We start from the raw sequence: 25729 nt of genomic DNA on the forward strand, positions 1-25729 counted from the left end.
ATCAGAGATGACGTCCCCCCAAATGACCTTCCTTTCATATGCTCTGATTCCAATAATACTCCGATATCAATGACAGTAAGCTTACTCTCAACTAAGCAAGCACAGGAATGGTATGATTCTGAGTTACAGCCTCAAGGGTGGGTGTTTTTCACCTGCAATGAGAAGTCTCAGTGGCTGACGCTCCATGGGGCCAAAAGTGCAGGAGGCCCTACAGCAAACTCCAACACCCAAAAGAATACCGTGGGTAGTTACTGCTGCTCCACATGGACCTCTTTCAGAATATAATAACCAAACCAAAGAATCTAAGATGCAAAACTATGAGTCTCTTTTTTTTTTTTTTTTTTTTTTTTTTTTTTGCGGTACGCGGGCCTCTCACTGCTGTGGCCTCTCCCGTTGCAGAGCACAGGCTCCGGACACGCAGGCTCAGTGGCCATGGCTCACAGGCCCAGCCGCTCCGTGGCATGTGGGATCTTCCCGGACTGGGGCACCATCCCGTGTCCCCTGCATCAGCAGGCGGACTCTCAACCACTGCGCCACCAGGGAAGCCCAAAAATGAGTCTCTTTATTTCCCAAACCTTAATCCTCCCCTGGCCCACCGTCCTCTGAGTTCCATTTTGGAGCTTTAATTTTGAGGATGGTATGGGAAGAGAAAGGAATAGAAAAGAAGAATGGAAGAATTCTCAAAAGCAGTTAACAGAAAATGTATGTAATATGTGTAACATACAAAGGGTTCATATCCCAAGATACATAGAGCTCCTACAAGTCCATAATACAACCCAATCGAAAATGAACAACTAATGATCAGAGGAATCTCTATCAGTCAACCAAAAAAGATAATAAGTAATTAAACTCTGAAATTTAAAAATGAGATACCATTTGATTAGCCAAGAAATGTAAAAAGAGAATATTCAGAGTTGGCAACAATGTGGAGGAAAAAGCATCCTCATACATTGTTGGTGGGAATGTAAACTGGTACAAATTTTCTGGAAAAGTAATTTGGCATTATCTATTTTTTTTTTAATTTATTTTTATTTTTGGTTGCATTGCGTCTTCGTTGCGGTGTTTGGGCTTCTCATTGCAGTGGCTTCTCTTATTGAGAAGCACGGCACGCGGGCTTCAAGTAGTTGTGGCGCACAGGCTTAGTTGCTCCGCGGCATGTGGGATCTGCCTGGGCCAGGGCTCGAACCCGTGTCCCCTGCATAGGCAGGAGGATTCTTAACCACTGCACCACCAGGGAAGCCCGGCATTATCTATTAAAATATAAAATGTGGATACTTTATGACCCAGCAATTCTATATCTAAAAGTCTAATCTACAGAAAAAGTAGCATGAATACGTGAAGATATATATTTATGGATGTTCGCTGATACGTTACTTATGACAGCAAAACATGATAAACAAAATGTCCATCAAGGGCTTCCCTGGTGGCGCCGTGGTTGAGAATCTGCCTGCCAATGCAGGGGACACAGGTTCGAGCCCTGGTCTGGGAAGATCCCACATGCCGCGGAGCAACTAGGCCCGTGAGCCACAACCACTGAGCCTGCACGTCTGGAGCCTGTGCTCCACAACAAGAGAGGCCGCGATAGTGAGAGGTCCACGCACCGCGATGAAGAGTGGCTCCTGCTCGCAGCAACTGGAGAAAGCCCTCGCACAGAAACGAAGACCCAACACAGCCAAAAATACATTAAAAAATTAAATAAAATAAATTTTAAAAAAAGTCCATCAATGCAAAAATGGTAAACAAGTTATAGCATAATCACATAATACGAGGCTATCTATTCATTAGAAGAATGAGGTAAACCTACAGGTATTGATGAGAAGAGAATCACAATTTGAAAAAAATGTTAATGAAAAATGAAATACTTAGGTATAAATCTAACTATATATATGTATATATATACATATATATGTGTGTATGTATATATATGTGTATATATATATATATATATATATATATATATATAATCTGCATGAAGAAAACTACAAACCTGTACTGAAAGAAATCAAAGAAGAACTAAATGGAGAGATATTTCATGGATAGATTCAATATTGTCAAGATGTCAGTTCTTCCCAAATTGACCTATAGATCAATGCAATCCCAATCAAAATTCCAGAAAGTTATTTTGTAGATATCAAAAAACTGATTCTAAAGTTTATATAGAGAGGCAAAATACTCAGAATAGCCAACACAATACTGAAAGAGAAGAACAAAATTAGAGAACTGATACTATCCAAATTCAAGACTTAAAGCTATAGAAAGCAAGACAGTGTGGTATTGGTGAAAATATACAAACAGATCAACGGAACAGAATAGAGAATCCATAAAGAGACCCACATAAATATAGTCAACTGATCTTTGACAAATGAGCAAAGATAATACAGTGGAGAAAAGAACAGTCTTTCAACAAATGGTGCTGGAACAACTAGACATCCACATGAAAAAAAAAAGTGAATCTAGGCACAGACCTTACACCCTTCACAAAAATTAACTCAAAATGGATCACAGACCTAAATATAAAATGCAAAACTATGAGACAGATAACATAGGATAAAATCTAGATGACCTTGGGTTTGGAGATGAATTTTTAGACACAGTTCCAAAGGCATAATCCATGAAGGAAGAACTGATAACCTGGATTGCATTAAAATAAAAAATTTCCACCCTGCGAAAAATACTCTCAAGAGAATGAGGAGATGAACCACAGACTGGGAGAAAATGTTTGCAAAAGACATATCTGATAGGGCTTCCCTTGTGGCGCAGTGGTTTAGAGTCTGCCTGCGGATGCAGGGGACACGGGTTCGTGCCCCGGTCTGGGAAGATCCCACATGCCGCGGAGTGGCTGGGTCCATGAGCCACGGCTGCTGAGCGTGCGCGTCCAGAGCCTGTGCTCCACAACGGGAGAGGCCACAACAGTGAGAGGCCCGCGTACCGCAAAGAAAAAAAAAAAGACATATCTGATAGACTCACAAATGTAGCGAACAGATTAGTGGTTACCAGTAGGGGGAGGGAAGAGCGGAGGGGCAATACAGGGGTAGAGGGGAAAAAAAGGGTTATTATGGGATTATTTGAAATCGTGTGTATGAAACTTTTGAAATTTGTAAAGCTCTATAGAATTTTAAAAAATCTTTCATTCATTAAAAAAAATCAGAAAAAAAGACACATCTGATAAAGGATTTATCCAATATATACAAAGAACTCTTGAAACTCAACAGTAAGAAAACAACCTGATTTTTAAAATGGGCCGAAGAACTTAACAGATATCTCACCAAAGAAGACATACAAATGACAAATATGCATATGAAAAGATGTTCCACATCATATTTGTCAGGGAAATGCAAATTAAAATAATGAGATACCACTACACATCTATTAGAATGCCCAAAGTCTGGAACCCTGGCAAAACCAAACGCTGGTGAGGGTGTGGAGCAACAGGAACTCTCATTCTTTGCTAGTGGGAATCCAAAATGGTACAGCCATTTTGGAAGACAGTTTTGTGGTTTCTCACAAAACCAAACGCCTTGCCGTAAGATCCAGCAATCGGGCTCCTTGATATTTACCCAAAGGAGCTGAAAATTTATGTCTAAAACCTGAACACAGATATTTATAGCAGCTTTATTCATAATTTCCAAAATTTGGAAGCAACCAAGATGTCCTTCAGTAGGTGAACTGATAAATAAACTGTGGTATATCCAGATAACAGAATACTATTCAGCATTAAAAAGAAATGATCTATCTCTACCATATGACTCAGCAATTCCACTACTCGGTATATGTCTGAAAAAAACAAAAACACTAACTTAAAAAGATACATGCACCCCAATATTCATAGCAGCATTATTTACAATTGCCAAGATATGGAAGCAACCTAAGTGTACATCAACAGATGAATGGACAATATATATGGAATACTACTCAGTCATAATAAAGAATGAAATTTTACCATTTACAACAACATGGATGAACTTGGAGGGTATTATGTTAAGTGAAATAAGTCAGACAGAGAAAGACAAATCCTGTATGATGTCACTTATATGTGGAATCTAAAAAATAAAACAAATTAGTGAGTATAACAAAAAGGACAGACTCACAGATACATAGAACAAGCTAGTGGTTACCAGTGGGGAGAGGGAAGAGGGGAGGGGCAAGATGGGGGAGGGGATTAAGAAGTACACATAAATAAACTACAGGGATATATTATACAACACACGGAATATAGCCAATATTTTATAATAACTATAAATGGAGTATAACCTTTAAAAGTTGTGAATCACTATATTGTATGCCTGTAACATGTAATATTGTACATCAACTATATCTCAATTAAAAAAATAAATGATCTATGAAGCCATGAAAAGACATAGAGCAACCTTAAATGCATATTATTAAGTAAAAGAAGCCAGTCTGAATAGGCTACATACTGTATGATTCCAACTATATGACATTCTGGAAAAGGCAAAATGATGGAGACAAAAGATCAGGGGTTGCCAGAGGTTAGCAGGGAAGGAGAAGTAAATAGGCAGAGCACAGAGGAACTTTAGGGCAGTGAAACTACTCTGCCTGATACTGTAATGGTGGAAACATGTCATTGTTAATTTGTCCAAACCCAGAGACTGTTCAACTCCAAGAGTGAGCCCTAATGTAAACTATGGACTCGGTGATAACGATGTGTCAACGTAAGTTCATCAACTGTAAAAACCGTACCACTCTGTGTAGCATGTGGATAAATGGGGGAGGCTGTGCATGTGGAGGGTCAGGGGGTATATGGGAAATCTCTGTGCCTTTCTCTCAATTTTGCTATGAAACACAAAACTGCTCTAAAAAAATTAAGCCTTTTAAAAGTTAATGATATGTGTGTGTATGTGTATGTATAAAAACCCGGAAGGTTATGCACCAGACTTTTAATAACAAACATGTTGTCAGAATGTTACCCTTTGATACTGAAATTAAAAGGATGAACACTTTGCATCTGTATGCATAAGCAAACAGAAGGTAAATAAAAGGAATATTGCTCATTGTCTGGGTAAATTACCCTGGGTAAACAGCAACTGATAAATATACTGAGACTAGAAAGCATTGCCCAAATCACCGTCACAGAGAATAAAATATAATTAATCTAAGAAAAGCTGTGATCTTCTGTGAGTTTTCATAGTACCTGGATCACACTGTACTGAAATTACCTCATTACTGATCCATCCCTCCCACGGATAGATAAGTTCCTTTGGGCCGGGACCACCTTTTTTACCTTTGTACCTAAGCCTAGAACATTCCTGAAACAGCAGGTATTTAGTAAATGACTGATGAATGAGTGAGAGAGTCTAATGAATTGTACGTTTCTCCAGAAAATGGTGACATAGAAGATAGCGGTCTGGTACATTCTGTGCCAGCAAGTCCATGCCAGTGTGTCTTTCATGCTCTCCGGGGGAAGCAGGTATTCAAATTCTAATGACAAACATCCGTTACTGAGATAAAAAGGCACTCGAATAGAGTAGGAAACTTATCTGATACCAGAGTTGATTAAAACATCGTTAAGAACATAAAACTCTGCATTCTGTGCTAAGCAACCTTCTTGTTTGTTTGTTTTTGTTTTTTGCGGTACGAGGGCCTCTCACTGCTGTGGCCTCTCCCGCTGCGGAGGACAGGCTCCGGACGCGCAGGCTCAGCGGCCATGGCTCACGGGCCCAGCCGCTCCGCGGCATGTGGGATCTTCCCGGACCGGGGCACGAACCCGTGTCCCCTGCATCAGCAGGCGGACTCTCAACCACTGAGCCACCAGGGAAGCCCTAAGCAACCATTTTTATCAGTAATTTTCTCTTTAGACTGAACAGACCTATCAAGACAGTGTGTTCTGGGCAAAACACTGATTGGTACTAGTTACGCTGCCAGACAGAGCTCCCAGTATTGGCTAGTCTATCCTGGTTTGACTGCTCAGAGCCTAGTGATCCTTGGTGAACTGGCAAAAACCACCTTCAAAGCCTAAAAGAATTCTGGACTCCCCAGGGGGCCCAGTCAACAGGCCTCTTTCCTACCAGCAACACCCGGAGGCTCCCAAGTTTCATAAAACCACAGATTTCACGTCAGCTTACTTCTCACATGCCCTTTGCCGCCTTTCGTGCTGGCCGTTTCTTCATCAAACTTGGGATTGTTGAGCAAATTGTGTACTCCAAGAACAGCTGAAAGCAAAGATAATCAGTGAATAAACCTTAAGTTTGAGAAAGCGTGTTAAGATGTCCACATTGTTAATTTGCCCCTCGAAGAACAATTCTTCATATCATAAAGATAAGTCTCCAGACCCTCTTGCCTTGCAAAGTGCATGACACATGTATAGTATGAAATAAGCTTATTTAAAAAAAAAAAAGAAACCCTCCTCCCAAGACCACTGGCAATCTTCACGTCTTTCTACATCTATACGTGTAGAATCATGTAGGATTTGAGGGACAATGGTCTCGTCATAGCTCCACACTGAAAATCTGCATAGATGTCCTAGTTAAGTAGATTCATCCCTTATGTTTTCTCATCTGTAAAATGTGAATGTAGGACTGAGTCTAAGGATAGTTTAAGAGCTAACATAATACATACTATGGCATGTAGTTTTTCCAGAGACAAAGAGCAGAAAGATCATGGGCCTTTTCCAATGTAAGCCTCCCCATCTCTCCCATCTGTCAGTACCAAAAAGAGTGGTTCTTTTCCCATCTAGAACATCCCAGGGTGGGAAATAAGAGATGTCAACAATAAAAAGTCAGATAAGCAGGCTGAGATTTTTGAGTCTCTTGTACTACATGGAACTTACACCAGGGGGCAGTACAGTATGCAGGGGACAGCACGGGGTGACAACACTGCGCATGCTCTAACTCCAACTGCCCAGCTTTCCCTTTGCTAAGGAAATTCCAGGTGAGAAATTACAGGTGGCCGCCTGGGGAAGGATCCCAGAATAGTCTGCCAACAGGTGGCAGAGGCGCACCTGAGCTCCTCACGCGCTGTAATCTATACCTTAGAAGGAGGGGGGCAGCCCGTACAGCTGAGAAAGGGCAAATGCTCAGAACCAGCGAGTCTAGGGGTTGAGAGTGGCAGTCAGCCAGAGCTTAAATCCAAGCTCTGTCGCGTACTATCTGTATGACTTGAGAAGTTGTTAAATGCCTCTGAGCCTCAGTTTCCCCATCTGTAAAATAAGGATAATAATTACACTTTACCTACTACAAAGGTTAAATGACTTCCTATGTGTTAGATGCAGGTGCCTCAACTCCTGCAGTGACTTCTGAGAGGGTTTCAAATATGTGAGCTTAATATTGACCACTGATATCATCACAGAAGGAATGAAAATGTAGCTGAGATGGTTGGCATGCTGTTAGAATAAGGCATCACTGGTTCTCATGGGAGGAAGGAGATTATTATTACTTACGTATTCCAATGGAATAACAATGTGAGAATTCTTGCCAAAGCTGTGGACTGTTTCTCAAAGCACCTCTATCCTGGGAGGACCTAATGACCCTAATAATCCAAATTTCCATCCAATGAGTACACAAATATGCTGGTACATGCATGTAATCCTTTTCAAAGGAAATGTAAGAAACGGGAGGGGACTTAGGAACGAGGGTGAGAGACTTTTCATTACATATTCTTTTGTACTATTTGGGTATTTTTCCTATCTGTACGTATAACCAATTCACATAATTATTATAATTACTGTATTGTTGCTATTGTTAAGAAAACTAGAAAAAATCAGCAGATTGGGCTGAATATGGATTTACTTTACTGGGGAAATGTAACAATAAATTGGTCCTGCTCCATGGTTAGGCTAACAGAATCAAAATTGAACAGTGACTGTGGGGAAGAACAAGAAATTTTGTGATGGAAACGGAAATTCTGTGATGATAAAAGGCCAAATGGGGAGCTTCCCTGGTGGCGCAGTGGTTGAGAGTCCGCCTGCCGATGCAGGCGACACGGGTTCGTGCCCCGGTCCGGGAAGATCCCACATGCCGCGGAGCAGATGAGCCCGTGAGCCATGGCCACTGAGCCTGTGCGTCCGGAGCCTGTGCTCCGCAGCGGGAGAGGCCACGACAGTGAGAGGCCCGCGTACCGCAAAAAAAAAAAAAAAAAAAAAAAAAAAAAAAGCCAAATGTGAAGCTCTTTAGAAAGCATAAGCACTGTGGTGTTATTCAGTTCTGAACACTCCTTCGTATTTATTCTCTTTGATTTCTCACAGTCACTCTCGGACTTTGTACGACCGGTAGTATTGGGAGTAGTTTACAGCTGAAATATGATTTTACATTTTATAGCTGAGATACAGCAAAATGTTTGCTCAGAGAGGTTTAAGTCACCTGCATCCAGCCTTATAGCTGCCTAATGGCTGAACTCAACCTGGTATCACAGTAACAATCAGTAGTTACACAGGAGCTCAAAGGCTGCTGCCAGGCGGGTCAGTGCCCGTCTGGAGGTCACAGAGCCAGACAGGAAAGTTTCCCAGAGCTGAGGACTAACCTGCAAGATCGTAGAGTTCAGTGTCGGAGGCGCTGGCCAAAGCTTCTTCCAGTTCTGGGTCAAGGGTCACTTTTTCTTCTTTATGAGTTTCTTTGGGCTTTTCTTTGGGGATAAAGACTCTCCCTTTAAATCAGAAGAAAAACAAAAACCATTGTGTGCTGCTGCCTTGTTGTAGGGTAAGTGAACTAACCAGAGAATGTGCAGCTCTGGCCATTAAGAGCTGAAGCATTAGACCATTGCACATCTAACTGGGACTCCTTAATTTCTGGGATGATGCCAATATCAATAATCCACTATTAGAGGAAGGAAGGTCAGAGGAGGAATCCTGCATTCTGCAACACAGAGATCTGATGCGGCAGAGAGCGAAACAGGGGCTTCTACCTCCCTATCATGGGCAGCATTGCCCTTAGACCTGGGCAAGAGGGGCCCTGCCATGAGCCCTCTGCTCTAGAGGGGCCAAACTCTGGTCTCTTCTGGATGCACACCCGTCCTCACTGCCTGCATCCCACTGAGGGAGGAGTCACGGGGACAAAGGGACATTCCATCCAGAATACAGGCCACCTGCTAGACTATACCCCAGGCACCTGGGGCCCTGCAATTCCCTTACAAAGAGCCCTGGACCTGCTTCCAGGGCCTGCATGAGTCCCTTCCCCATGTCCATCCTCCTGAAGGCAGGTCACACTGCTGGGGTGTGCACCCACGGGCCAACAGGATGCTGTCTGTGAGTGGGTATGGATGAAGCTTGGATATGTAGGCTGGGGTGTCAGCCATGGTGCTTGAGGCCTTGGCAGTGCAGGATGGACCCATATCCCTATGTGGAACTCTTGGAAGTCCAAGAATATTGGCCTAGGTAGGAGGACAGCACATATTTTAACAGTTTGTTAGCCTTTACATATTTATAAAAATGGCACATGGACTTCGATTTGTATTCTTGCCTTGGATCCTGCATATGGGGGGCAGATGCGTCCAAACAGCCCCAGGGGCTCCTGAGATCCCCCTCCTAGAGTTTTCCTCCTAGGAACTGAGATTGTAGGCAACCAGCATGCTATACCTAGGGTACCTGACTAGTGCTGTGACCTGGAGACACAGTCACCTTTCTAGAGCACATCAAAGTCTGCCTGACTTAAAAGGAAAAATCAGGGTTGTCATATTTAGAGATGCGGAGTTCTGAGCAGCAACACACTGTGCTACCCAAATATGCATTCTCTGCCACCACCTCCCACTTCATCCTGTCAGTCTGATTCCATTTATTTTGCCCCCTACTCACTTCTGAATATGCTGAAATCTATAGCACCACCACCGCCCCCCGCCCCCCAACCAGCCCAAACCTCTGGACTGATGATCGCAGTTCTGGGAGGATGGCACATGACCTTCTCCTAACTTCCAGCCAGGCCAACACAGCCACATCCGACGTGTGCAGTGGCTCCTCGAGGTAAACCCAGGCCACTACAGAGCCACCATAGCATACCCCAGACCTACTCACACTCTTTTCCAATTCCTCCCAGCTTTGACTCTTGGTTTCCCTCTTTGTTGGAGCAGCTCTTACCTCTTGGCATGATCTTTGAAATTGGCCTCTTCCATTTTGATTGCTGGAGGTCCCTGAAGACTCACCCCTCTATTGCTTTTCCTCTTTGTCACCTTAGAACAGACAGCTGGCTCCAGCTTCAGACAATCAGAACCCAAGCTCTTGCCAGGTCTCCTGGGCTAGCCTGGCCATCCCCACTCTCATGGGAAAGGAAAGGGTCATAACCCAAGTCAAGTACTCCCTCATGAAAACTCTCCAGGAGCCTCCCCTGGTTACAGGGCTACATACTTCCTGCTGGTTTACCAGACCTTCAAATGGTTGGATACATCAACGGGGGCCAGGCAGAACTGGGCACCCCAAAGAGGCACCACTGCTGTGGTCAGTCTGGGGTATCCTGACCACAAGGTCTCTATCACTGACCAACACATAAGCTACCACATTTCCCAGAAAGAAGGGAAACAGACTGGGAAACAAAACAGGAAAACAGCCAGAGAACAGAAAAGGAAAAAAAATCAAATCAATCAATCAATAACATCTCAGACACCGAGGCTCCTCCCAGACTTTTGCATAGTGTCTGCAGCCCGAAGTATGTTCTTTCTGGTGCCAAGATCTTGGATCCAGAGTCGAAACAGGGTTTCTGAGTTCCTAACTCCTTGGTACCATTTAGGATTACTCTGAACGCTAGGTGCGCAGGTGGCCCAGCTACCAGTATTCAGGAGAACTGCTACTGCATATCCATTCCTGGGGTCCCACCGAACGAGAAGCTCTAAATGAGTAATGTAGCCTAGCAACCTGAAGGCCCAGGGCACCTGGCATTCAGAACTGAGGCTGGGCAGTCCCTCTCCCGAAGCCCTCACCACAGCTCCTGCATCACCGCTGTCCTTCCAGGGGCCCTGCACACGCCTCGCTCTGATTGTTCCGCTCTTTCTGGAAAACTTGCTCTCTGCTCATTGAGCTCAATCATGCTGCTTCTCAGCCTTCTCCTAAGCTCCCTGGTGCAGCTGTGCACCCCTTCTGTACCCCCATTTATTACTCTGACTGCTCCTGTACTCCTAACCCCCTAAGAACCATCTGTAGATTAACCCGGATCAGGAGGTAATTTACCATAGCTGTTCCTCAGACCCCTGCTCTGAGAACAGAAGACAGCAGCTTCCCTCTTATTATTCTTTCACTACCCTGACACTGGATGTTAACTGGGATTTTATGGAAGATTTGACATTATAATTTATTTTTTCCTTCACAATTAAATTAGTCTAACAATAACCGTGCTGCCATAGAAACAGCTCCGTATTTCTACAGCAATCCTCGGTTATCTGCCCAGTTTGTCAGTGCCCAACTTTACCTTCTTAATAAAATGACATTATGAGTGGTGCACAAGCCATTGCATGTGCATGATTCAGAGCAGCTGGGAGGTTGCATAGAGAAGGCAGCAGCCTAGCAGCCCGTGCTTCTGCTCCCCGTGACCACGGCACAAAAGCTCAGAGATGGCATTTATTCCAATCCACGTTTATCTAGTGCCTCCCGTGTCAGTTTCTGTGCCGTGATGCAAGAGAGACACAGCCCCACTGCTAATCTCAATCTCCTATGGAAAACACACAAATCCTAAAGTAAGTAAACAAAAGGATGAACACTGTCACAGTGCTAAGAAAGCAATAAATGGGGTCTGTTTTAGACAGAGAGGTCAGCATAAGCTGGAGGCCCTGACATTTAAGCTGGAGCTTTTAGGAGGTGAAAAACAGGGATGCGGGTCAGGGGGAAGAAGACCCTGAGATGGGAGAAGAACTTGACAAGTTTGGGGAATGAAGTGAGGACAGTGGGGCCCAGGCTTAGTGAGGGTAGGAGAGATGCAGTCAGAGAGGTGGGCGAGGTGAGCTCTGCCAGGACTCTGACGACCACGGCAATGATTTGGGACTTTAAGCAGGGAACTGACATGATCTGATTCGTGTTTTAAAAAGACAGTAGTTACTATGAAGTTATCAGTGATTCCAGTCATACCTTTGGGCCCAAGTCACTGCTTATAGCTGAGGAACCTGGACAGGTGACTGGTATTCACTTTTCCTCCAAAGAGGAGCTCAGGGTCAGGAGGTAGGGAGGAGGATTTTCCTTGTCTTAGTTCAGAGCTCACCCACTGTGTGGAGAAACATCCCCTTACTCCTCAGGCCTTTCCAGATCTATCAGAGTGTTTCTTGCTGGACCACATGCTTCTTGAGGGCAGGGCAGGGTCTCATTCCCTGTGATCCCAGCACATGGCACAGGGCTCTGCACCCAGGAGGTGGTTGGTACATGCTGGATGAACAGACGATTGACTGCAATGGCCTCTAATGGTAGCAACTGGAATAGAGGCAGCGCCTCGACCTGGAGTAGACCCCTGAAGCTAGGAAAGCCCCGGGCTAAGAGGAACACGCCAATGCCGTGAGACCCTCTTTTAAGCCCGACTCTACTTTACACTTCCAAAACTGCTTCTTGGGGCTTAAGATTTTTTTTACAAAACTAATGTGAGTACCATTACACTCTAAGTATTCAGTTAATTAGCCTACATATTCCTTTTTCTTTCCCCCTTACCCAAGCAGATTATTTTTATAAATTATGGTTACCTGCATGTGTTTCAGAAGCAAGATTCATACCTTTCTAATGACAATTTTCTTTCTTTTGAACTGGTAGCTTTTTTGTTGTTCTTGGCTATTCAGATCTTTAATTTCTCTGCACAACAGTCTGTGTTTTTTTTTTAATTTTATTGAAGTATAGTTGATTTACAATATTATATTAGTTTCAGGTGTACAACATAGTGATTCAATATTTTTATAGATTAATTCCATTTAAAGTTATCAAAAAGAATGTTTATATTTCCCTGTGCTGTACAATAGATCTTGTTGCTTACTTATTTTATACATAGTAGTTTGTGTTTCTTAATCTCGTACCTCTGTCTCACCCTTCCTCTCCTCCCTCTCCCCTCTGGTAACCACTAGTTTGTTCTCTATACCTGCAGCCTTCATATTCTGCCACGGTTCTTTTTTTTTTTTTTTTTTTTTTTAATTAATAAACTTTAATTTTTTGGAGCAGCTTTAGGTTAGCAGAGGAAAGTACAGAGAGTTCCTGTGTCCCCCCACCCTTCCCCACACTCACAGCCTCCTCTCTAATGACAGCCCACAGCACAGTGTACATTTGTTACAGCTGATAAACCCACACTGACATCATTATCACCCCAAATCTACAGTTTACATTAGGGCTCACTCTTGGTGGTGTACAGTCTGTGGGTCTGGACAAGTGTACACAGACATGTATCCACCAGCCACGATTCTTTTTAATACTGAATCCAATTCGTGGTCTTATTTCCCCCTTTCAGGCCAGTTCTGTTACTTGACCTTCCATGACAATACCTTACGAGTACCTACATTCCCAGATGCTGCCTGTGGCCTTACCTTTCTTTTCTCCAGTGAAGGGCACAAAGTCTTCCCTGTCTTTCTGTTCTAAAGCCTCCTTCTCCAGGTACATGAGGAGGTGCTCGCGGTCAAACGGGCCGGTGGCTGCTTTCTGTGTCTGGTCTTTCTGTCGAAATCCAGCTGGCAGCAGTGCACTCTGACAAGACAGAGGCGTGAGCAGGAAGCAGGGTGTATGCCTGACTGACACCTGTTACCTCCCCTACCCCTGCTGTGTATGGGGAGATGTGGGTGTGAGCTGAGGGCTAGGGCTCTGGTATATCTTTGAGGCCCCACCTGCTCTAACATTCTGTGCTGAGACGGGGGCTCCTGGTGAGCTCAGGCAGAACACACATGGCTGGAGCAGCCTGTCTCCTGCAGCTGCCTTCTAGAACGTGGTAGCAAAGGCCAGCCACCCTTCACAACCTTTTTCTTCGTAGATCCCTCTTAGGTTTGGCCAGGTCTGTGCTCCCAGGCAGGTGTGTGGATGAGCCAATGCGACCACACTCTGTTATTTCTAACCTCTCCTGGGAAACATCCAAGCTGGTAAGTGAGTATTATGGTAGATGCTGATACCTCCTTGACTAAATATAGAGGTATCTTTCTTAAGTTTAAAAAAGTAAAAAAAGGATACTAGTATTTTTTTAAAGTAAAAACAATATCCAAATTATCTGGCATAATGGAATATCGTATAAATATTTTAGTGGCATTTTTATTTATAGTAAAATCACTATTTTAGATGCCTCCTATTCTATGTCTGAGATAATATTAGCAGGGCTGAAGAAAGTGCTTGCTAAACAATCACTATAACAAGGTAATTACCTTTTCAAGAGCTCATAAAAATATGAGAAGCTCCATTTAAATTTACCTGATATTACGGTTACATTTATTTATTTATTTATTTTAATTTCTTAATACTTAAAAAAAATTTGGTTTTGGCCATACCATGTGGTATGTGGGATCTTAGTTCCCTGACCAGAGATCGAACCCGCACCCCCTGCACTGGGAGCATGGCGTTTTAACCGCTGGACCGTCAGGGAACTCTCTCATTACATTTACTTTAATCTATCCATTGTTGTGGGATCATCAAAGATTTCAAGTTGTTTATACATGTTAAAGAAACAAGATATAAAAAAGATCTGCTTTTGTGGTTAAAGATCTGGTTTAAATACCATCTCTGACATTTACCAGTATAGGATCTTATGTAAATTACTTCTCCTGGTGTGTCTCCTCATTTATGAAATGGGGATAATACAATTTATCTCAAGCGCTTCTGGGCCCAGCAGAATATATGAATCGTAGAGGAAACTCAGTCATATTTGTTTCCTCTCCCTCTTCCTTTCTTTTTCCGTAAGTCAGTCTAGTCCTTCTTCAGCCAATGGAAAATATTTTCCCCCATTGACATTAAACTGGTTTTTGAGAAATACAATTGCTGTATCATAGATGTGGCTACTGGGGTTCTCCATGGGTTTATAAAAGTAATGACCCACAGCCAATCAGGGAAGAACACATAATTTGCATTTAGAGATCAGGAATTTCTACACTATTGTTTAAGGACCACACCACACCGTTTATCCCATCATATCACTAACCACCTGCTTCAGTTCCAGGTCACTAACCTCGGGATCTAGGTCATCAAGAACATTTTCCAACTGTTTCAGTTCATCTTCTGAGAGTTTGCCAAGAAGCTCATCTTCATCAATGTTCTTGTATTTCTCCAGGTCTTTTTGAAAGGGGAGTGCCATGGTTTCCTATACGCCTTTCTCATGGGCCATGAACATTTAACCGCACCAGCTTCCTGAGACTTCAGAATACTGCTGAGAAGAAAGAAACACTGTTATCTCCTTTGGGTGAACAGGACTTATTAACTAGCAGGAGACAGGGCTATGCTACGTGCCAATGGGGTCTGTCCCCTGACGAAAAACTCAACAAAGTAAGTAATATCACCTTCATTCGCAGAGCAGCCCGACTGCTTATAAAGTATTTTCATATGTTATCTCACTTATTTAGATCTTTACAATGACCTGGAAAGGAAGCCTGGACAGATATCGATATCCCATTTTACAGATGAAGATTCTCAGGTCGAAGGGGCTGAGCGCCTTGCTGGAGGGCCTGGAGCTGGGATGTGCCAGGCCCTTGAGTCCCTGTGTAGTGAGTGCCTTCCCACCAGAGGACTCTGCCTCCTGCTTTCTACAGAGAACAATGAAGAACAATGCACTAATTGTCAGGCAGTGTAAGGAGCAGACTTGTGTCTTTTCAGAGGGAGAGTGATGTGAAGAATACAGAATGGGGTTCATTCAGGAAAGAGTTTGGATGTCCATGTGAGAAAGCATCGTCCAGAACCTCCCCGGCAATTAAGCTAAGTAAGAGTCTAAAATCCTGGTACTCTCTCCACTTTTCTCCCCTCTTTTCTTCTTTTTTCATCTCCCATTCTCTTTCTAGTCTCATTTCCTTTTTGTTTCTTAAGCCATCCTCCCTAATTCTTTATACCCCTAGTCCATTCTTTTTTTCAACCTCCTCTTTTTATATCACCTCCCTCCTAAACTTCCACTCAAAACAAAATTTTTCCTCAATCCCTTCTTTCTGGCAGAGGATTTTACAGTTCTTCCCTCAAAAGATAATACTGCATTCAGGAAATAGCAATGCACTTAACTGATTGTGTTTCTCCTTTGGCCGTATTAATATCAAGCAGATCTTTCAAGGCAATGAATACTTGCTGTCAACCTACTATTTGCCAGGTATGGTTCTAAAAAACAGGAATACACAGATAAAACAAGATACGACCCTTTCCCCAAGGAGAACACAACTCAGTGAGACATACATACATAGGGATAATACCACTGGATAAGTGTGTGGACTAAGAATGCCACCTGCCATATCAGCAAAGGATGCAACCCTCAAACACTACAGCCACCCCCAATGGTGCACTCTCAGGGGATTCAGGATGGGAAAGAACAGAATACTGGCCCTAGACAGTAAGGTGTATAGCAACAGGAATTACTTCAGTGAGCCCAGACTTTTGCATCTTCCCCTTGTTGACTTAAAAAAAAAAAAATACAGGCACAACGTGAGAGTTGCGAGTTTAAATTTTATTTGGGGGCAAAATGAGGACTGCAGACCGGGAGGGAGAGCGTTTCAGATAACTCTGTGAAAAGCTCCAAGGAGGAAAGGGGAGGATCTAGGATATGTAGCAGTTTTGCAAACAAAGAGCAGGTAATTGGGAACGTCAAAAGATTATGTTAAATCAAGAAAACCAGGACATCTCAGTTAAGGATTTAGTGCTTTTCTGTGTACGGGAAGATGAAGAGTCTGGGCTCACTGAAAATCATTCCTTTGATGTGCACCTTGTCTATCTGGGCCTGTGTTTTCACATCCTGAGTTTCCGCAGGGCTCGGCCGCAGGGAGTGGCTGCAGTCTGCTGGCTGCTTAGATGGCAGGTATTCTTTTCAGCCCTGAGTTTCCTCAGGGCTCACCAGCTCACGTTGGAGGGCTGCAACCATTGGTGACTGTGACATCCTCTGTTTGTCGATATGGCAGGAAATATTCCATTTATAAATATTCCATTTATCATCCTACACAGAAAGTGCTGAATTCATTAACTTGAGATGTTTGGTTTTAACTAATAGTAATCTTTTGATGTTCGGACTCCCTGGGTTTTCTAGCAAAAACCCCTATACATCCTGGCTCCTGTCATACACGGCTATCTGAGAAACTGCCTCCTGGGCTTGAGTCCTCAGAAAGTCCGCTGAAGAAAACATAATTCTCAACTTCTAGGTTGTGCGCTTTTTTTTTTTTCAGTTGACAAGTGTTATAACAGAAGTCATGTCCACAGTAGGTTTAAAACACATGAGGAAATAATCCTTGGATGGGGATGGGGGTTTTGAGTTGACACTGAAAGAAGTTGTGTTTGAGCCTTGAAGGAAGAGGTCCTAAGGTGGATGTGGGCAGGGAAGGCTCCTTCCAGGAAAATGGAACAGCATAAACAAAGGCACAAAGATAAGAAAGTACATGATGCTTGGTGAATGGCTGGTGGTGGCTAGAGGGGAGCAGGGGGAAGAGGAGAGAAAACAACTAAAGGAAGAAGGGACAACTGTGAAGGGCCTTTCCTATACGTCTTGCCAAAGAACCTGGGCTTTATTCTGTTGGAGATGGGGAGTCACCACAAATGCTTAAAGTAGAGGAATTGATCTGAGAAGACCTGTTTTCAATAAGGTAATTCAAATGGTAAGAATGAAAAACAGGTTGTCATGGAAAGAGAATGGTTGTGGGTGGGGCCACTTAAGAGCTATTGGAATGTTGTTCCTCTGTCCTTACTTCAACTGCTCACCATTTTCCAGTTTGTGATTTTTATTTTGGTGTCTTTTCCATATACAATGTAACTCTCTTTCCCTTCCATCAACCCACCTTCTTTTAAGCTTTAATTGTAATATTCCAGTAAAAAAAAAATAAAGCCAAACAAAACAAACAAAAAAAATCCTCTCCCACTAAAGTCAAAGAAACCAACTGGGTCATATACACTTTGTTCTGGTCCCAACTACCACTAATTTATTGTGTGGAGTCTAAGAATGTCGCCTGCCATATCAGCAAAGGATGCCCTCAGCCACTTACAGCCATCCCCAGCAGTGCACCCTGAAGGGACTCAGGATGAGAAAGAACAGGATACTGGCCCTAGATAGTTAAGGTGTATATCTGCAGGCTCTTAGCTTGAACTGACTGAATTACTCTAACCAATAGATTCTAAGATGCACAGTTTCCCACACTTAACACTCAGAAATTGTGTGTCCTGCAACTAATGGTCCTACAATTATTGTCGACCCAGCAGTGGCCAAGATGTCATACTTGTCATTGCCTATGTATGCATAAATAACAAAAGCACCAGCTTCAAAACTAGCAAAAGGTGTGTCAGGAGTTTGGAAATATCTCAGGGGACTTTTTAAAATAGTGGAATACTCTTTTAAAACCTAACATAATTTACAGAGTAGATTTAAGAGCCAACATCAAAGGCTTTTAGTTCTTTTACAGATTTTTTTTTTTTAATTACCACTCTTGATGGCACAGAGGAGATACTGTGTGGAAAAGACGAGACACTGATGAATATGAGTGATTCCAAAAGTTGGAGTCTGAACATGAAGGAGCTTTAAGAATATTAACCAGGGGCTTCCGTGGTGGTGCAGTGGTTAAGAATCTGCCTGCCAATGCAGGGAACACGGGTTCGAGCCCTGGTCCGGGAAGATCCCACATGCCACCGAGCAACTAAGCCCATGCACCACAACTACTGAATCCCGCGCACCTACAGCCCATGCTCCGCAACGAGAGAAGCCACCACAATGAGAAGCCCATGCACCGCAAGGAAGAGTAGCCCCTGCTGGCCACAAGTAGAGAAAGCCTGTGCACAGCAACGAAGATCCAACGTAGCAAAAAATTAATTAATTAGTTTTTTTTAAAAAGAATATTAACCCATTCATTTCCATTTTCCCTTTTTATGTATGCACAGAGGTGATATATTATTTTTTTAAATGTATGTGTATTCATAGCAGCTTTATCTGTAATAGCCCAAACCGTAAATAACCTGAATGATCATTAGTAGGTGAGCGGATAACAAATTGTGGTATATCCACATAATGGAATCTACTCAGAAATAAAAAGTAATGAACTTATTGATACACACAGTAACATGGATGAGCCTCAAAACAATTATACTGAATGAAAGAAGCCAGGTCAAAAAGAATGTATACGGCATGATTCCATTTGTCTAAAATTCTAGAAAATGTAACCTGCTCTATATGACAGCAAGCAAATCAGTAGCTGCTTAGGGATGGGAGAGAGGTAGGGAGGGGAAGAGGCTTACGAAGGGGCATGAGGAAATTTGGGGGGTTTGATTGTGATGGCTTCACAGGTGCATGCATATGTCAAAATTCAATCAAATTGCATCGGTTTAAATATGTGCAATTTGTTGAATGGCAGTTCAAAAATCTATGTGTAAGTCTAAAACAGCTCTTCAATAAAGTAAAAAAATTATATTTTTAAGAAGGGTCACTTTTTTTTTCTTTCTTTTTGGCCACACCGTGTGGCTTGCAGGATCTTAGTTCCCTGACCAGGGACTGAACCTGGGCCCCTGGCAGTGAAAGTGTCAAGTCCTAACCACTGGACCGACAGGGAATTCCCAAGAAGGGTCACATTTTAATTGGCAGCATTTTTCTTCTCGGTGGTATGTAAAATACTGGTGCATTTTACAACTGATGGTATCTTAGAGTTGATAAGACTCTATTTGCAGTTCTATTCCAGGATTCTACAACTATACCCCAACTTCTTATCTTCCCCTGAAACAGAATTGCTCTCCTGGTTTTCTGGATCATACTATTAATCTACCAGTCAGTCACTGCCAAAACTCAGACCACTTGAGTTTTCTTTTCCTTCTTTCCCTGTGTGGTTGGTTAACACCCTCCTGTGATTCTTATTGCATAATACTTTTCACACCATCTCTTCCCTGTCACTCTTGCTTTAGATCTTTGTTCTTTCAGACCTGGAGTACTCTCATTGCATCTTGAAAGGATTCTATTCTTCCCTCTAAGCCACCCAGAGCACCATGGTTAGATCATCTTCTTCACACTGCTAACAAGCACTTCCTGGATTAAGGACTTACAATGGCTCCCTCTTGTCTACACAATGAAATTCAGACAGTCTAGCATCCCAAACTCCTACTATTTGGCTTTGATCTGCACTTTCTGTTTTCTGTCTTCATTATTTTCCTAGGGAGCCCTCCAATCCAGCCAAATTGTTTATTCGCTCTCTGTGGTCGGCAGAATAATGGCCCCCTAAAGATGTCCATATGCTAATTCCCCAGAACCTGGGAATATGTTACTTTACATGGCAAAAGGGACTGCGTGTGATTAAATCAAGGATCTTAAACTAGGAAACTGTCCTGGATTATCTGGGTGGGTGCAATGTAATCACAGGGCTCTTAAAATATGGAAGAGGAAGGCAGAAGAGTCAGAGAATGAGATGTGATGACCAAAGCACAGGGACAGAGTGATGCAATTGCTGGCTTTGAAGATGGAGGAAGCGGCTGAGAGCCAAGAAATGTGTGCATCCTTTAGAAGCTGGAAAAGGCCTGGAAATGAATTCTCCCCAGAGCCTTCAGAAAAGAATGCAGCCCTGCTGACGCCCTCATTTTAGCCCAAAGAAACCTGCTTTGGACTTCCAACCTCCAAAATTGCGCGATAATAAATTTGTGTTTTAGGCCCCTGCATTTGTGACAGCAGCAACAGGAAACTAATATACTCTCTTATTCATAGACTTCCATTTTCCGAGATCATTGTTCTGGGTATCTCGTTTGCCCTCCCGATTCACTTCCCATCCTGCTCTGTACCCTAGGAAGACGTTGTATTTACACGGCATCAAGGCTCCCTTGCTCTCTGGCTTCTGTTTGGCCAACAGGAGGCACTAGCAGGAAAATGGAGGGCAGGCGGAGAGGGAGGTTTGTCCGGAAGGGCCACATTGCCTACCAGGAAGCCCTCTCTACACAGCTGTCCCTACGCCCTTGCTGACTTCAGGCCTGGGGGTGGTGAAGGGTTCTTATGTGGCTAGTGCCAGATTTCTGCCTTGTTGGATTCCTCAAACCCTCCCTACAACTTTGTAAATAGTCTCTTTATTAAAATTCCCTCAAATTATTCAGTTTGAGTGTGTCCTCTGTTTCTTGTTGGGACCTTGGCTGATATGGTAATATTACTTGGAATGCCCTTCTCTATTCTCATGGTCAATCCATGTGCTCTGCTTTTGAGACCTGGCTCAGATCCCAGCTCTGCAGGACCACAGAACGTCAGGGCTGAGTGAGGCCTTAATGATCATCCAGTCCAGCAACACAGATGGTTTTTCTGATGCCTCTCTGATCACTCCTTGGTCTCTTTTGGCAATTCTTCTTCCTCTACCTTAAATACTGGCATGTTACAAGATCCTGTCTTAGCATTTCTTTTCTTACACTGTAAACTTTCCCTGGGGAAACTCATCCCCTCCAAAGTTTTCATTATAATCCATAACCTGAAGACCCCCAAATCCATATCTTTGATCTAGACTTTGTTCCTTGAGGGTTACGTCCATATATTTCCACTGCCGAACCAACATCTCTACTTCGCTGAATCAGCCATCTCAAATGTCAGAAGTATTCACATCATCTTTCCTTCCAAATAGCTTCTCCTCTGGAACTTCCAATTTTAGGAATTTGGCCAAGAAAACCAGGGGAGCCATCCTTGACATCTTCTCTTCCTTGTCTCCTCCCCCGCCCACCAATAACCAAATCTGGTCCATACCTAAACATGTTGCGAATCCGCCTACGTCACTTGCCTGCACTGCCTCATCCAGCCTTAGTCCATCTGCATCCATTCTCCATACAAATGGCCAAGTGATCTTTTTAACCAACTCTGCCCTAGTTACTTAAAATCCTCCAGTGGCTTCCCTTCGCTTGGAGGGTAAGGTTCAAATTCAGTCTGACCTCTGTCATGCCTCATCCTGCACTGCACTCCCCATCTCCTCCTGGCTTCAGCCCCCTGGACCACTTCCAACTCCTGGATCATGCCTTATGTTGTTTCCTCCGCTCAAAGCACTCTTACCCCCTCTTTCTCTGGCTGACTGGTAGCCAACTCATCTTCCAGTCTCAATGTAAGCTTCAGCTCCTCAGAGAGGCCTTCTTCAGACCCCCAGGAAGGTCTGAGTCACTCCCTACCCCATGGCACACCCCTTACTCAGAGCTCTCCTTGACTTTATTACAATTGCTTGTTTTATCTCTGTCGTCCTTGCTAAGCTCTGTGAGGGTAGAGGCTGTATCAGTTTTAGTCATTGTTATAATCCTGGCTCTCAGCACAGGTCTTGACCCAGAGAAGACATCCAACAAGTATTGTGCAACAAATGTCAAAAGAAGGAAATGAGCTCAGAGAGGTCAAGTGACCCGTTGGTCCAGAGATCATTCCACCATATCCACAGCCTGCACTCTCTGTCACGGAACATTCTGAGGCCACCTAAATGCACAGAAGTTGCTCTGTTTCCTACATCTCGTTGCCTATGTCACCAGTTGAGTGTTCTTCCCTCTCTCATTATTTTTTATGTATGCTACATAAATGGTTCTCTCTCCAACTACACCACCAACTCATAGAGGACAGGGATGATGTCATAATTCTTTATACTCCTGGGCTTCTTGTACATACAGTCAACAAGTATCTACTGAAAGTCCACCTTTTCCAATGCTGGGACAAAAGCAGTGAACAGAACAGATGATATCTTGTGCCCTAACTGAGCTTACAGTTTGGCAGTGAGAGAGACTTTAACTAAGTAGTTACAATAACATGTTAATACTATGTAACAGTACCTGTTAAAACAAATTGCATATGTTCTGCCAGTGCACGGAGGGGGGGGTCTTAAAGCCAGAGGAGAAAAAAAAAAGTGTATCCTCCGGGAGCACAATTCTGATTTAAAGATTTGGGGGAAAGCTGGTTTTATTTTTAATAACAAATATAGATATACGTGAAAACATTATTCACATAGCTTTTAAAGTCAAATCACAGATTTCTAGCTCATGGCTAGCCTGCTTTAGCCCCTACCCAGGCCTCCCAGAGTTCGTATTTGTCCTCTTCGGAAAGTTTCCAAAGAGTTGCCGCAGCCTCACCTCCGGCAGAGTGTGTCCCATGGCAAGCTCTCAACATGCAACGAGAAACTAATATGCACACTGCAGTGAAGCAAGCGCCAAACAGAGCTTCCAGGAGTCCAGGTAGGCATGTACGTACACCAACCGGTTAGAAAATGGACAAGAGGAGCAAGGACTTGAGCTGAAGGGAGGATGACTTGGGCCCTCTGATAACTCTTCCTGTTACCAACGATACAAGCCCGGAAAAGGAAAACAAGCAGTGTGGCTTCCTTCGCTTCTCTTTCCGCTACCTTATTTGTATAACTGTGGTATGAAAGAGGAAAATCAGATACGAAGTGCCCAGCCTTTGGCCCTCCCTCCCCACACGATTAGAACCAAAGCCAAAACAAGCGCCCCTATTTATTAAATCTGATCCAAACCAAAGACCAATTTTCACAAAAGAGTAAGAAAAAAATACTTGTAAAACCTAGTGAGAAGTTTTTTAAATGGGTAAAACAGTACCATAAATTGTTCTGGAGTACATACATATCTGGGAAAGCCACAAAGGACTGCACATGGAAAAGACAGACCACCACGTAGCGAGGGGAGGGGGAGTTAATTGGGGAAGGAGGACTTGGGCTTCCACCGTACTGATGATGATTTAGTCCCAAGAGGGGTAGTCAGTAAGTGAGAAGTTCTTATTCTGTATTATATATCTTCAATATTTTATAGTAATCTCTAAGCAATCAGTGAACCAGTTTGCACAAGAGCCAAATCTACATTTTCTAAAACTAGGAAATTAGAAAAAAATCAGCTTATCAATATATCCTCCAACAAAACAGGAATTGATCCTATATATTTAATTCCTTTCTAGCTGCAGGGAAATACAAAGATGTGTACAAAACACATAGCCTGTGTTTTGGAATCTAGCTATTTGAAGATGGCCCATTCAAGTCTGTTTTTTTTTTAAATAACCGAATGGCTCCTGCCATATCCTGGGAAATATCTGCAGGCGATGCAGGAGAGAGAATGGGGTGTGATGAGGAGGAATTTCAGGCAAAAAAATATGAGGAGGCAATTGGAAGGGGCAAGCTGAATGGGGAATGAGGAACACATCTTACCAGAATGAAGTGTTTGTCTCTGAGATCATTTGTTCTTAACTTCCCAATCTTACAACGCAAAAGTTGCCATAGCTCCAACTGCGCTTGAAAACTGTCTCCTTTTAAAACAATGTGCCCACCAGTAACCACCCCCTCCAGGTTCAGAAGAGGACAGAAGACAAAAAACATGGGCCTTTGAGTCAGCCAGCCCTTGAACTGATGGTTACAGATCCATGTGCAAGTGACAACCTCTCCAAGTCTCTGTCCCTTCCTCTGTAAAACAGGTAAAGAGCAGTACTTATTTCAGAGGGTGGTTCCCTCTGTTAACCTTGTCAGGATCTGTTGAACGTGGAGAGGCAGCACCCTATAGGAGCCCTGGGTCAGCACTGCCAGGTGTAGCAAGCCGCCATGGGTAGGCTGGCCAAAGTATGAGATAGGTTTCCACCTGGGCAGGAAGTTGCCAAGAAGCTTCCTGGCGGGGGCAGAAGGGCTCTAGCATGGAAGTCTCACTGTCTGCCCAGACTGCCACCTGGTTTCTAATTATCTTGGCAGGTCCTATTCCCTGCTGCTGCCCTACCCCTTTGTCAGGCCCTATTCTCTGTTTTCTGAGGAGTTCTTGTTTCTTGACTTCTAACTCCTTGCCTACCACATGGGTGTCTGGGTCTTTTTGGTTTTCAACTGCCTATTGGTTCTAGCCATGTCCCCTCATCTTGGCTTCAGGAAGTTATGGGCTTCTCACTTCCTGACTGGCACTATGGGTTCTCTACTTTTTGTCTTTTCTGCCTGCTTATGCATCTTTGACTCACCTATCTTCTCTCCTTCTCTGGCATCTGTATCCCAGTTAGGTTTTGATCAAAGCTTTGTTATGACTTACAGGTGCTGTGTGCACCTTGACTCATGACTGCTTATCAAGATGATATGCAAAATATTTAACTGGTATGAAATGGGCACTGTCCTATCAGAATGGTTGTCAGCTATCAACGACAGGGATGGCTGACCCTGTATATACTGGCTGAACAGTAGCCCAGCTCCCTAGCCTCAAGACCCCTCCCACTGCTCTGACAAGAGGCCTCCTGGTTCTTTCACTGGGCTGGTGCCTCAGATTGGCTCCTTAATCCTCATGTCCTGGCTCAGCATGGCTGGCCTTGCACCTTGTTTCATGAGCTCCTATTACCCACAGCCCTAGAGCTGACCTTCTCATTCCTACTCTACTCAGCCGTCACCAGGGAAACCCAGGAATACTGGCGACACACAGGAAAGAAATGGGGTAGCCTTGATGCCAAAACGGGGGCAAAACATAAAAGCATATATATATATATAAATCTCAGGTACAGGAAAAACATCCTTGCAGCAAAAGGTTCTGTATAAAATTAAGTGCTGTATCTTAAGAATTGGTTCTGTTTTCTCGGTCTGGTAATAGGTCATAGTTCTCTTCTGCATCTGCCTTCTATGAGCCTCTTTGAGCCACATGGGTGCAGATCTTGAATTGAGAGAGGAAAGGGATAGCACTTTCAGAATGGTTCTTGGGTAAGGCTAGAATTTCTAAGGTTTGGGAATTATTAATACTTTAAGGTTGGAGTTAGGGGATGAGATGTCTTAA

General features: G+C 43.5%; 1 protein-coding gene across 6 annotated transcripts in view; it reads right to left on the bottom strand.

Annotated features, from left to right (window-relative positions):
• The window catches only part of TMOD2 (tropomodulin 2), a 47314-nt gene that overhangs the window by 19079 nt on the left and 2506 nt on the right, over window positions 1–25729 (bottom strand). For 2 of the 6 annotated variants that reach the window (XM_032623504.1, XM_032623506.1), the window contains exons 2-5: window positions 15036–15230; window positions 13420–13576; window positions 8476–8598; window positions 6084–6170 (exon numbers count right to left, since the gene is read on the bottom strand). In XM_032623504.1, coding sequence (XP_032479395.1) covers window positions 6084–6170; window positions 8476–8598; window positions 13420–13576; window positions 15036–15161 — 493 coding nt within the window. In that variant the 5' untranslated portion in view covers window positions 15162–15230. Of the gene's footprint in view, window positions 1–6083; window positions 6171–8475; window positions 8599–13419; window positions 13577–15035; window positions 15234–25729 lie in introns of all 6 variants that reach the window. The other 4 variants (XM_032623508.1, XM_032623505.1, XM_032623509.1 and 1 more) reach the window with 2 other exon arrangements.

Source organism: Phocoena sinus, chromosome 2, assembly GCF_008692025.1.
Source record: "Phocoena sinus isolate mPhoSin1 chromosome 2, mPhoSin1.pri, whole genome shotgun sequence".
NCBI classification, from domain to species: domain Eukaryota; kingdom Metazoa; phylum Chordata; class Mammalia; order Artiodactyla; family Phocoenidae; genus Phocoena; species Phocoena sinus.